This window comes from Drosophila mojavensis, unplaced genomic scaffold (assembly GCF_018153725.1).
Source record: "Drosophila mojavensis isolate 15081-1352.22 unplaced genomic scaffold, ASM1815372v1 contig_81, whole genome shotgun sequence".
NCBI classification, from domain to species: domain Eukaryota; kingdom Metazoa; phylum Arthropoda; class Insecta; order Diptera; family Drosophilidae; genus Drosophila; species Drosophila mojavensis.
Genome location: NW_025318907.1, coordinates 634,110 through 648,110, shown reverse-complemented (window position 1 = coordinate 648,110; position 14,001 = coordinate 634,110). Strand labels below are relative to the sequence as shown.

The 14,001-nt window shown below is 34.9% G+C and overlaps 1 protein-coding gene across 1 annotated transcript; it reads left to right on the top strand.

Annotated features, from left to right (window-relative positions):
• Positions 1–12,191, top strand: LOC6580353 (COP9 signalosome complex subunit 7). The gene is made up of 5 exons (XM_002006164.4): positions 1–284; positions 341–593; positions 11,406–11,626; positions 11,692–11,851; positions 11,930–12,191. Exons 1-5 carry the CDS (start codon positions 99–101, stop codon positions 11,950–11,952), a joined length of 843 nt encoding a protein of 280 aa, XP_002006200.1. The 5' UTR covers positions 1–98; the 3' UTR covers positions 11,953–12,191.
• Positions 12,192–14,001: the final 1,810 nt, after the last annotated feature.

Sequence of the window (14,001 nt, the reverse complement as noted above, 5' to 3'; positions counted from 1 at the left end):
TGTTGTCATTATCGATACACAATAAAGTCGAACAAGCAATAGCTCAGCAGCTGAAATATTAAAATCTAAATTGCACAGAAAACCAAGCCGACTTGAAAATGGCACAAGATATGCTGCTCGACGATGAGGAGCCCAGCAACAACAAGGAAACAATCTTGCAGCAGTTCTGCCTGCAGGCCAAAAACGCCACCGGCGCCGCTTTGCTGGACGTCATAAAGCAAGTGCTGGACGCCCCGAATGTCTTTGTATTTGGCGAGCTGCTAGCGGAGCCAAACGTAGCTGAGGTATTTAGTGGTTAATATTCGCCGCAATTGCAGTTAATATTTTCAACCAATTCTAGCTGAAAGATGGACCCCACGCCAAGTACTACAACACACTTAATCTGTTCGCCTACGGCACCTACAAACAGTTCCGAGCTCAGCAACAGGACTACATAGAGCTGACACCGGCCATGCAGAAGAAGCTGCAGCACCTGACTATCGTATCGCTGGCCATTAAATCCAAGAGCATTCCATATGCCATCTTGCTGAACGAACTAGAGATCGATAATGTACGTCACCTGGAGGACATCATTATAGAGGCTATATATGCAGGTGAGTTCAAGTGATATAAATACATAATATATAAATAAGAATAAATAATCAATGAAAACATGTATATGTAGAATATATGAAAAAGAGAAAATAATATTTATAAAGTCATACAAATATATAATTATAAATAAGCAGAACATCAAACTAAAAATCTATCAATCTATCAACGCGATATTCGTATGTAGATATATGCATTTATATTAAAACTTATAATATATTCTATTAAAGTACATAAAAAAGCATAGGGATAATCTTAGATCTAAATATATTTTATAGTATGATTATAAAAAAGAGACATATTAAAGATAATCGTAGATACAAGCAGAGACGATAAAATTTATATGTAAATTTATGTCTTCACATATATTAGATAAATAATAAAGTAGGACTTTGGCAAAGTAAATACATATTACATAATACATAGAATATCCTAGATCTGAGCAGTAATTAAATCGATCATATATGATTACATACTTTTCTCCTATAAAAATCTCATTTAAAAAGCCTTTAACTTCTTAAAAGCATTTTTAAAACAAAATTCTGAGAAATTGAAATATATTTTCATATAAGAATAAGCATCGACCTTTTGTTAGCATTGATGTAGCCTAAATATCCCACAGCTAAAACAATTATTCGCTTATTTAATGAACCCAAGAATAAATAATAATAAATTCAATTTCTGGCTTCTTCATATTAATGGAATCTGTCAATATTCAGCCACACCATAGATAGGGATTATCGACCTGTAGTATTCGACTAGACAATGTCTGTATAATTATTAAGAGAATTTAATTCACTATGAAGCTATTTTCAAAGTTTAACATTTTTCCCGTACAAAACCAAAATATTGCTGATTAATTTTATAATTTATTATGCCTTAAGTGTGCTTGAGTATTTAATCTTCGCTTCGTAAAACTTTGAGCAGTAATTAAAAAACTTTATCCAAATAGTCCCACCCACAAAAAGTTTACTCATTGAGCAGGAGATGAGTTTCCTGCGTTTATACATGTTTCACATTTCTGCATGCAAGCTAAAATCTAAATTTGTGTTTTAGCTAATGGAGTGCTAAATCGTTTCACAATCTACTCAGGGCCTCATTATATCTTGGCTAATTGTACTTATAAGTCATAGCCAAGCACCTTTGACTTCTGCTAAGTGTTGCTTAAACTGAAATGGAAAATTGTTGGTATTGTTTTTAAGCCACGTTTGAATTGACATTTCACGGCTACAGCAACAGCTGAAAAGGTATCTAAGCGTCAGTCAATGACATACCCTAAATATTACGACTGACTGACTGACGAATTGTTGGACTGCCTGCCTGGTAACAGCTGGAACGAATTGTAAATAAACTCGTGTCATGTTTCTCGCTCCTGCCAAGGCAGTGCACTTGATTAGCCCGCCCAGCGGACGTCCCTGCTCGACATAATAACAATGGGCCGGCCATAGCGCGTGTTTTGGCCGAATTCATTAAATGACGTGGGTCCTGGTCGAAAAACCAGACAAAATTTCGTTTTGTTTCACAAAACAAAAAAGGTAACAAAATGAGAATAGAGTCTCACCAGTTGATTCTTAAAGCTGCCACGTCGACAGCTGCCAATGAGCCTTGTCATAATGATTTTTCTTTTCAACTGAAATGTTTTTGTCTGAAATTCGGTAAATGCTGAAATTTGATTCTTTTTTTACCTTTAATGCCAAGCTCAATGTGCGCAAGCAACTTTAATAAAATAGCAACTTTAATAAATAAGTTTTTTCTATTTTAGGAATATTTTAATCCGAAATATTTAGCTTGGTTGAGCTTCTTCATAATTTAAAAACATTTAAAAAGAAAATAAAAAACTGTAAAAAATTTTTTTATAAGTTTGAGAGAAGCCAATGCTCATTTTTATTTTTATTTTATTTTATTTATTTATTTATCTATATTTTTGTTTTTACTTAAGCTTTATTTCTAAGCGTTAAACGATTTAAAAAAATGTAAAATGATTAAACTAAAAATTAATTATAAATTAGTTAATTCAAAAGATTTCAATATCTTCTATATAAATGAGTTTAATTACCATATTAATACTTGCGGAAAGTTTATCATATATGTCACTAGCTCATCTCTTATTATTTCTTCTGTTATGAATACATATGGACCTCTCCACTTTCCCATCAAAAACTTCAAAAATTCTAAAGATTTTTATACACATCTGAATGGGTATTATTATGCTCTTAAAATTTGATTCATGAAGAGCATTTACAGCAAAAGTTATTCAATAAGAAATATTCCATATTTCAGCTCAAAGTGCAGCCAAGTGCGTGTCTGAGCATGTGTGTGTGTGCATATATGTATGTGTAACTCTATGCAAGTTTTTCCTGGTCTCGCACCCCTCGGCTGGAGCAGAGTTGACTTCTCTATTTACACTCTCTGCTCTTCAAGTATAAATTCATCAAGTCTGCGCTCAACTGTTCTTTTATATTGATTTAGTTTTCATTTGCAAAAAATATAAACAACTATTGCACTTGGCATCCAATTTGTGTAAGCCACTTAATTGGCTCCACATATCAGCAGCAGCAGCAGTAATTGCAGCAATTGCCTTGGCAAATGAATTAAGTTCCTTTTAACTGTGTTCTGTTGTTCATTTTAATCCATTACAATGTGTTTTAGCTGTCAGCATAAATTCTCGTATTGGCTCTTAGGAGATTTAAATCCATTTGCGCAATTTTCCAGGCATTTCTGCCAGTTCGAGGCTTTGCGAATTTTGTGGTGCACTTCATGAAGCAAATGTTGCAACTACATAGTTTACTTGGCTTACAAAATTTTTTGGTGTTAGTCTTTCTCTCCCTCTCCCTCTCTATCTCTCTCTCTCCTCTCTCTCTCCCTTCATTGTTTTCCTCGACAGCAAGTGCCGCTATTTTTAATTAATTTTTGGCCCGGCCTGCGCAGAATTCTAGCTAACTATTTGAGCATCGCAGTGAATTTACATTTCTGTTGTGTGCAGCGGGCCAAAGCCAGAAGTCAAACACGTTCTGGTTGTAAGCCCCAAAACAATTTTTACCAATTGCTGCTGCATTGATTAGAAAACTCGCCCGGAATTTCCAGCTGCTAGCTGTTGACTCTCCTCCAGCCTGGAGTCGAGCAGGCCGCGCAAATAGCTTTGGCAACTGCCAAACCAACCCGCAGCTAGTTCTAATATTCTTCAGCTTTGTGTGGGTTTGCTTGCTGTGGCGCGGATTAGAAACAAAAAATTGCCCTCAATTGTAGCGCGCACAATAAACTGATAGCCACACTCACACACACACACACACACACACACACACACACACACACACACACACACACACAATTCTAATCTTTTTTTCTCATTTCGCTCTTGTTTAATTTGGCAACAAACTGTAAATTGCTACAAATGCAAACAACTCAATGCCTTAAAACGGGCCATTAAATAGGATTTACATGCAAAGCAGCCAAGAATGCTGAAGTGCTCAACTGAAAAATACTATATTGAATATATATTTTGAAAATCTCTAATATCTATGTCTTTCCATATAACAAATATATTTAAATAATTTATAATATTTCATTTTTTTTTTTTTTTTTTTTTTTAATTTTATTATATATTGGACGAACAGCTAGAAATATTTTATTTCTACAAATTAAATTAAATATGTTGATATTATTAAAATTTGTTATATAAATATATTAATATAATATAATTAATATAATATAATTTAATTAATATAATAAATTATACAAATATATTTAAAAAATAATAATAATAATATTAAAAAAAAAAAAAAGAATAAATTATTTAAAAATATGTGTATATATATACATCAAATTATTTTTATTTGTTTAGTATATTTAAACAAATATGAATTGAATTTCTTATATTAAAATAAAAATCAAACATTTTTATAGATTTTAAATATTAAATAAAAAAGCATGTCTTATTTATATATTAAATTATTTCCTATTATATGATATATTAAATTATAGACAGTATAATTTTATACACATAATTTTACTTTTAATAGAAACTAGAAATAAAAACTAAAATTTTAAATTCATGTCATGTTTTTATATGTATCATAATACATTTTCAATTCTACTTTTAATTTCCTTTCATTAATTCACAATAAATATTTTGAATATTTAATATAAAATATCTCTCACGCCTTCAGCCTCAAAATTTAATTACATACCGAATTAGTGTGTGAATAGTAAATATCAAGAGAAACCATTTTTGCTCTCCTCGTTCTCTTTCTAAATATATATTTTTGACATGCCACTAGGCTGATTGCATATGACATTGCTTACACACCCAGTTGGTTACAGGGTATGCATAAAATAAATAGCATTCGAATAAAAGCCCCGCTTCCATTATTGAGGTAATCAGCAAAGCAAATAGAATGACAACTGAGTGCTGTTGGACACAGCCCAAATAGCCCGCGGGCGTGGGCGTGGGGAATGTCAGGCTTCTGTGCTCATAAATCCAAGACGTCCAGGTGAAGTATCTGTTTAATTGCTTTTCAAAGCCCAAACTGGGGAAATCTCGTCCAGCAGCAACGGCGAAGATTTATGTTATGATAGGCATCATTGAGTCGTCAAGGAGGGCGACAACTCAGACACCTAAAAAGCATTGCATACTATTAGGCGCTGTAATCTAAAATCACATGGACAGGCCTTGACAGGATGGGGAGGTGGGGGTGGGGCTGCTGTGATGCTGTGATGTCCGGGACTGGGGACTAAACAGGCTGAAGTGGACATAAGCTGCCATTAGGCAGCCATAGAGCACCGCAGGACACGAATCCTGTTGTTTGCAATAGACATCCGCTTGGCCTGTGTGCCTGCGTCGTTAATGTTTGCTCTTCGGTCTGCCTCACGTTTCATGGGGGCCCATTAGAGCATCATTTGTCTCGACAGCGCTGGCAAAAAGAATGGAAATGGGAATGGGAATGGGAATGGGACACCGGGGCGGGGCTCTTGTGTCCCCAGGTGCTATCGTTAATTAAATGAATTTTATAATTGAAATCCGCTGAGCTGAGTGGTGGAGTGGCTCAGTGGCTGAGTGGTTCAGTTAGTTGTAGTGTGGGTAAAGTGGAGCTCTCAATTGTCTTGTTTACATTGATAATAGGCACATATTTCAGTCGAAGGGAAAATTAAGTGAGTTAAGGTAGAGGAATATATATATAAATTGTATAGTTGACTATAAATTTTCCTCGATTCTGAAATCTATTTCATTTCAAATTTATTTTAACAATTAACTGCAATTAAACTGTCAGCATGAGAAAGAAAAGCCTTCTGTAAATCAATTTTCCAAGAATCATATTTTCCTTAAGCTTTTCAGAACGAGCCGTTTGCAAAGCGTAAACAATTTTGATCCCTTCCATTTAATTTCTCTAAATAAATTTGGCAGCTCGAAATATGTTGGTTATTTATCAAATTTATCTGAGATATGACAATATGAATGGCTTAACATATTTTCAATTGAATTTCCAGCGAAACGAAAAATGAAAATGAAAAGCAAAACATGATTATTTCTATATAAAATATTTCTAGGAATTGTCCCATGCAAATTGAATGCCAAGATTAGGCTGTTAGCAACTTAAATTCTGCCCAAATTGCTTTATTGATTGCGCTCAACAAGTGACATAAATTAAGAAATTCAGTTTTAAATATGTTTAAGGTTCTTAAATTATTTCATGAAATTCTTTTCAGTTGAGGTCACCGGATTCTCTCTCATATTTTGTTAATTTGCTAGCAATTAAAGTTTTCAGCGTCCTTCCAGACCTCATCAGGTTGTCCAGGTGCAAACTCAGTTTGTGTGTAACACTTTAAACCCTCATCAACTTGCCCTGTTGTCAGTTGCATGCATTTCTGGGCCAAGCAAAGCTCCTTGTTGCTTTTGCTGCTGTTGCTCTATTTCATGTTGTTACCTCGCTTCCCCTTGCTTGTGTGGAAAAAATTGCATATTCAAAAAAATCAACAGCTGCGACTGTAAAAATAAACAGAGACAACAGCAGCGCTTTACATACATAGTACAACTGTTTACATCAAGTGTATTTGTGGTGTAAGTGTTTCGTTTATTTTTTATTTTTATTTTTTAATCATCCTGTAATTTTGGACTGAATATTGATTGACTTGGAAAGACTAAGCAAGATTTAAGAAGTGCTTAAGATTTGTTTTAAGCTTGATGCAGGTATTTTTTCTTCTTTTAAATAGTTTGTCACTTAGACTTTTAAAAATTTTAAATATATTTATTGATTAGTTTTATTTATATTGCCTACATTCTTCGCAAAATGTTAAGGAATAAAATATAATTCTAATATATATATATATATTTTGTATTATTAATTTTTTTATATAATGTTTCTTCCCTGTAAATATTTTTTATAAAATTTGTGAAGCAACATTGGCAGTTACTTTTTTTTATATTTTTCTTTTATAAAATTGGTTTATTTATTTATTTATTTTTTTTTTTTATTAAAATATATTGTATTACTATTGTTATTCTTATTTTTATTCATTTATTTATTTTTATTTATTTATTATTATTATTATTATGATTATTATTATTATTTTTTTATTTATTTATTTTTTTAATAACATTTATTGTATTATTATTGATATTTTTGTTTTTTTTTCATTTATTTATTTTTATTTATTTATTGTTATTATTATTATTATTATTATTATGATTATTTTTTTTTATTTTTTATTATTATTATTTTTTTTTTAATAAAATTTTTTGTATTATTATTAATATTTTTATTTTTATTCATTTATTTATTTTTATTTAATTAATTTATTTATTTATTTATTTATTCTATAATTTTGTATAGAGCCTAAACAAATATTTGAAATCTAATAACACTGGATAGCTACCAGTTGACTATTTGTGTTGTTTGAGAGCTACCTCAGATTGGGCGTTTTTTATTTCTTTTATGTCAAAGCTGCAATGATGCATAATGCGCTCTGGCGTTGAGGCTGTGAGTTGGGCTGAGCCGTTGCTCGCCCCTTTCATTCTTTGGCCTCCTTTTAGAGATTTGCATGTGGTGCATTTAGCTAAGGTTGCTATTGCTGCGGTCTGGTCTGACAAGAGTATATGAGCAGACCAGGACCACGCCCACACAGGCCGCACCGCCCATCCGCCGCCCGCCGTTCACATGTTGGCTGTGCAGATGTTTTTGATTACTTTGCGCCGGCAACGCATATTTTTTGGGTGTCTGCGGCACGTTGTTGTGTAAGTCAGGCCGCGAAACTTTTGGCCAGCAGCAGCTTCCCCGGCACTTTGTCAGTTTTAGGTGAAAAGTTTCCAATAGTTGCCTGCTCGAGTTTATATTGATGGCACAAGTTGCTGCTGTCTCATCCACAGCCGCTGTCCTTCTTCCAGCTCGTCCGCCCTGTCTGTCGCATGCTTTCGGTGTGCTGAATTTTCAATTAATAAGTTTTCATTTTATTTTGCGCTGCAAAGGACAAAAATAAAAAAAAAATAAAAAAGATGTTGCTAAATCTGTCAGCGACAGGTGTATGCAAAACTTTCCATTATGATCGGCTTTACATTCCTTTGACTGGCCATTTAGATACGTCGCTCCATTTAACACGCAGCAGGGGCGAAATTGTCCTTGAAGTAATTGCGTTCTTGGTATTTAATAAAGGCTAAGAAATATCGCAAAAATCTAAAACAAATTAAATTAATGAAAACTGATGCAAATTTGATTTGTAATTAAGAGAGTTGGGCGTTGCTGGACTGAGCTGAATTTACTTTGATATAGAATCAAGAAATATAAAATATATATATAAAATATATTTTATTGGACTTCGTATAACCCCATGGAACCCAACCCAAAAATCACTTATTCTTTAAAGTTGTGAAACTTTCTGTGCACAAATCGCGCCGACTGAATCTTAATTTCCACTCCGAATGTCAGTACGGTGAAATCAAATAAAGTGAAATAAGTATTGCAGTGCAAGTTCCTGAAAACGCAATCAGGAAATTAAATAATCTCTTTGGCATGTTTGAAATTCTTGTTTGTTTGCGAATATATTTTTATTTCGGCTCTGTTCGTGCGAGTGCGCGCGCTGGCAAGCATGCTTTAACAATTTTAATATACATTGCGGCAACACGCACACACAGACACACAGACGGACAGACAGACAGCCTAGCAGACAGCAAACATCAGACATTCGCAGTCAGCTTCAGCTTCAGCTCCAGCAGGAGTCCCGCAGTTTTTTGGCACAATTTGCGGCACGCCTTGGCGGGTGCGCCGTGCACAAAAAGCATGATTGATTGTTTTGCCGTTGAGTTTCCAGCCTCATGAACATTCGCTCAAAACACACACACAGACACACACACATGGATACATTTGTGTGGGCCGCAAAAGCCAGACACATGTCAACGCCAAAAATACCGCAAAATTTTACACTTGTGCTGGCCACGCCCACTGGCAGCTGTTGGCCTTCATGGAAGCGCTTTAACAGCATATTCTTCATCCTTCTCAATTCATTGTTGTTGTTGTCGGGCTTCTAGGCTGGCCCGAAATTCAATCAAAATGCCTGCGCCCCGGCTAATTAAAGGAAATGCTTGAGGCTTGAGGCGACTGCTGCTGCTGCTGCTGGCCCAGTCACTAACTGAATCGCAGCTTTGGCGACTATTTTGCAGACTTTTTTCCTTCTCGTTTACTTTTCTTCTTCTGCCCCCATCCGCGTATTTATGACAAAAGTTGGTCGTATGAGTCGCACGTTCAATGCCAGAATGCGCTTAAGGTCTTAACTTGAGCTTGTGTCTTGGCCAGAGATAGTGTGAGAGTGGGAGCGCAGGGGACGTTAATGGGTTGCCTTGGCCGTGGCCAAAAGTTTTAGGCTTACAACTGGCTATCATTCTGGCCCATGCGTTATGGTCGCGCTCCTGTCAGTGCCTGCTTATGCAATGGACTCCTTCCTGGAATAGTGTCCAATCGAAAATTGAAACTAATCCGTTTGTTATCCAGTTTTGAGCGCCCTAGAGGCTTCCAGCGAATTCAAACTAATTATGGCCAACAATAATCGTTATTTCATTTACATTTTCAATGGCGCTCGGGTTATAGTTTTCGATGGGATTTTGTTAATTGAGTAGCTGCTGGCCAAACACAGAAAGCTAATCGCATAAGCTCTCGGCTATGATCTCGCTGCAGCTGAAAAAAAAGCAACAACAAAAACAAAAGCAATTGTAAAACAAAAGTTAAGCATTCGAGTGGTAAATAAATAAAAGCAAACGAGAATTGTATCGACGCTTTGGCCCTTCAGCTCTCGTTAGTTGCCCTAGGATTTTGGCTTGTGCGAGTACATTATTATTATTATTGATATTGTCCGATGGATTATGTTGTTTTTATACCCTAAAACAAGAGAATGGGAAACTTATCCTAACCATGGTTTTGTTAAAATACGCAGAAACAGGCGTGGCAGTGCCCATAGTGTATATGTATATAGTATATACATAGAAAGAGTTTGAAATTTTTCTAAAATTGCATATATTCAATAGAATATATAGATGAAAGTTTGATTTGAATACGTTAAGTAAAACAAAAGTTATTAAATAAAATCACGAAGCAAAAGCGCAAAGCGTAGAAACTTGTTTTTTTTTTTTTTTTTTTTTTTTTAATATATATTATTATTTTTACTTTATTTTATTTAATTATTTATTTTATTTGTATTTTATCTTCATTTTTTTTTTAAATAATTTATTATTATATTAATTTTATTTATCTATTATCTATATTATTATTTTTACTTTATTTCATATAGTTATTTATTTTATTTGTATTTTTTTCTTGATTTTTTTTTTTTTAATAATTTATTATATTAAATTTATTTTATCTATTTATTTATTCATTTTCATATATTCATTTTTTTTTTTTTTTTTTTTTTTTTTTTATTTATTTACTTTTATACTTAAAAAAGTTTTATTTTATAGTTTCTATGGAGATAATACTCTCAGGGTATCACTTAGTCGATTATACTCAATTTAAGCTCTCGTACTTGTTTTTAAATCATTTTAATGGATATTGCATCAATAGAGGGATATAGTGAAGCCGCTGAAAAGTTGATTATGAGAGCTTAAAATTTGATTTGGATAAGCTAAAATCGCTAACAGCTTATTGTCGAGTTTGACTCTTCACTCAATGTAATTGAATGGGCTATCAATGCAGAGTAAAATGAGTTCAAGGGATGCCCAAAATTCATTTGATGCTGCATTGGCTGATGTGAGATTTAGCAGGATAAGAACTTGAAATGCACTTAAGACTTGCAATCTAAATGATAAATGTAATTTACACTTGCGCAGCCAACTCTAGAGAGTAGTTTGCTCTGCCTACGGCACCGCACTAAGAAGCCAACGAATGACATACAAAATCACTTTCAGCCAAAATCAGACTCCAAGGCCAAACGTAATTCAAATGTAACAAGTTCCACAAGGCCAAACGAATTGCAACTTTCCACTCGAGACTGAACGATGAATGTGCTAGTTAGTTGCTCAGCTCTGCTCTGCTCTGCTCCACTCTGTTGATCCTTTGAGCCGGCTGCAGGCGACACTTGAGTCCACTTATTTATTGGACTCTGGCATTTAAGTCCGAGCTATGCCTCCGGCTGCCATTCGGGCGAGTGATGTACGTTGAGCGCACATTTCATCTGTGCTGCTGGCCAGCAGGGTATAAATAATTTGCATGAGCAGCTCAAAGTTAAGTGTAGTTTCTTAACGACTTTGCTGCTAATCTGTTGAGTTGTTGTTGTGGTAGCTTGGAAGCTCTTTATAATAATGAACATCTGTCCCCATCTCTTTCTCTCTCCGTCAGACATCATACATGGCAAACTGTTTCAGAACACACGCATTCTGGAGGTGGACTACGCCCAGGGGCGTGACATACCGCCCGGCTACACTGGCAAAATAGTGGAAACCTTGCAGGCGTGGGTCAATTCCTGTGATAGTGTGTCGAACTGCATTGACATGCAGATTAAGTATGCGAATGGCGAGAAGGCCAAGCGTCTGTATAACAAGGAGCGCATTGAGCAGGAGGTAAGTGAACTGAAGGCTTTGATTATTGGCCACTCTGTGCTAAGCAAGCCCCTCCATTCGAGCAGCTCATCAATTTGAAAAAGGTGCTCAAGAGCCAGGCCTCCGACAGCGATGAGAGCATGCAGGTGGACACACATGGCCCGGGCACCAGCGGCAGCAGCAGCATGAGCCAATCGGAGGTGCGCAAGAAGCCCTCCAAAATGAAGAATCCACGAAGCAGTGCCGGTGCGTGTTGAAATGAATATTATTTATGTTGATATATATATTATTTATATATTCATTGTTTAAAATTTACTCTTGCAGTTGGGCTCAAGTTCAGCAAGTGAGTGCAGGCCGGCCGCGTGCCCAGCAAACTGCCGAGGCCCAATGCGGCGCCGCGCGGTAGTTGATCACTGACACGTTCGGCATGGAATGGCAAATGCAACTCATTTATAGACTTCAGCAGCAGCAGCAGCAGCAGCAGCACTCTAAAAACGTTCTGAAACCCATTTATTAGTCATTAAAATTATCGCTAAATAAATAACAAATAAAAATAAGAACAAAGTTCATGAAATTGCAAATGAAATAGCTGAAATATTGCAACTTGTTTTTGTTTTCTTTTTTTGATAAATGTGTGCTTGTGTGTGTATGTGTGTGTGCTCAGCAGTTATTCAATGTTATTTGTTTTCGTGCTCCTGCCCATATTAGAACATTTAATTTCGACCAACAATACGCTCCACACACGAATCTAAGCTGCACGCACCGCAGTGATTCGTGGCTAATTGGCACAGAGAACCTATTGGCCATGGCAGCACAGCCTCTGGCATAGTCATAATTGACGTGAATCCATCAAAATTGTGTGCGAAACAATTAATTTGAGGCCTAATAGGCCATCGTCGCTCTAAAGGAAGCAAACAATGCATGCTACACACACATACATCTAGATGTATTTCATTTTATTGCAATTACTCTAATATTTCAGGGCAATGAAATGATTCATTGCGCTAATGACTGACGTTGGTCGTTGATTACTCTCATTTATTGCTCAGACAAAACATATTCTGTGAAATATATTTGGGGCTTATTTTAATTGGAGAATATTATTTAGCCTAAATATTACATACATATTTATTTACACGTTAGGAATTATACTTTGATATATTGAAAAAGATTTTTCGGATGGGAAAATAAAGTGCAATGTAGATTCATTTGCCTATTTATAGTTTTGTTACACAATTATTTCAATTTATTTAGTTTTTGCATTATTGTATTATCGGTGCGTGAATAAAACAACAAAATTTAAAATACGAAGTGAAATGGTATTCTATTTAATGTTATATTCAGTGCAATCCCGAGTATATTTATCTCTGTGAAAACTGAAGCGATTAGGAATAGGGCTCATAAAGACTGGTAATCGAATTGCTTAAGATTAACCAAAGTCCCATTTGCAAAAGTTTCAGAGTATACAGTTAATTGCCAACTGCCTTAATACTTTATATTAATAAGTATCAATTAATATTAATTAATAAAAATATATTTTAAAAATATTTATTAAGTTAAATTATCACCATCAACACCCACACTATTCCTATAATATTTATGAATATAAACACGACATTTTAATGGGAACTTGGTCTTCAAAAAATAAACTAACCTAATAGAAAATTGAAAAATTTAAATACATCAGCAGAACTACTACAGTAGAAGAAATACTGAAAATTCAGATGCTGTCAGCTTTTTGACAACAGAATAATTTTCGTTAAAGGAAATTGCACATATTATCGTGGGAAGCTGTGGTACGTGCACGTTTTGAATCCAGAGGGGTTACAGATAATCTGAATACACATATGTAGACAGCCACACACGCACTCACACACACACACACACAATGCCTAGCAGGCTTCAGCCTTCTGGCAGGTGTCAGTCAGACAGGTAACGCTGCTGAGCAGCAATTACCTAATTGAATTTTATGCTGTTGCTGCGTCGAACAATGTTGCCAAAGCACTTTATTAAGCCAGACTGAAACTTACATAATTATTTAACTGGGATTTGCGGCATAGATTAACTCTCATTGAGTTAACTAAAAGGATTATTTCAAATGAAAAGAGATCAAATATTTCTAAGCTTTGTTATGTCGCTTTAGTTGTTAGCACCTTCGTTTGTATTTGCTTAAAATTAAAGCAGAGTAAACAAAAGACGATCAAAACAACTAAAGTATTAAATATCGCAACTAGTTTAAAGTAAAAATAGCTGCTAAGCTGCTCACGGACTTCCACTAATGAGAACACGTCCGTCAATCAAATGGAACACGCTGTGTCCGAGTCAAACTTGATCTAAATCCGTGTATAGCTATGATCAAATAAGTCATATTGAAATAGAATAGAGTAATTATAATT

Excerpts from the sequence above, each read along its gene's own strand:
- LOC6580353 (XM_002006164.4), top strand. The coding sequence starts at position 99 with ATGGCACAAGATATGCTGCTCGACGATGAGGAGCCCAGCAACAACAAG. Across the intron at positions 285-340 it reads CGGAGCCAAACGTAGCTGAG|CTGAAAGATGGACCCCACGC; the intron begins GTATTTAGTGGT and ends AACCAATTCTAG. Across the intron at positions 11,852-11,929 it reads GAATCCACGAAGCAGTGCCG|TTGGGCTCAAGTTCAGCAAG; the intron begins GTGCGTGTTGAA and ends TTACTCTTGCAG.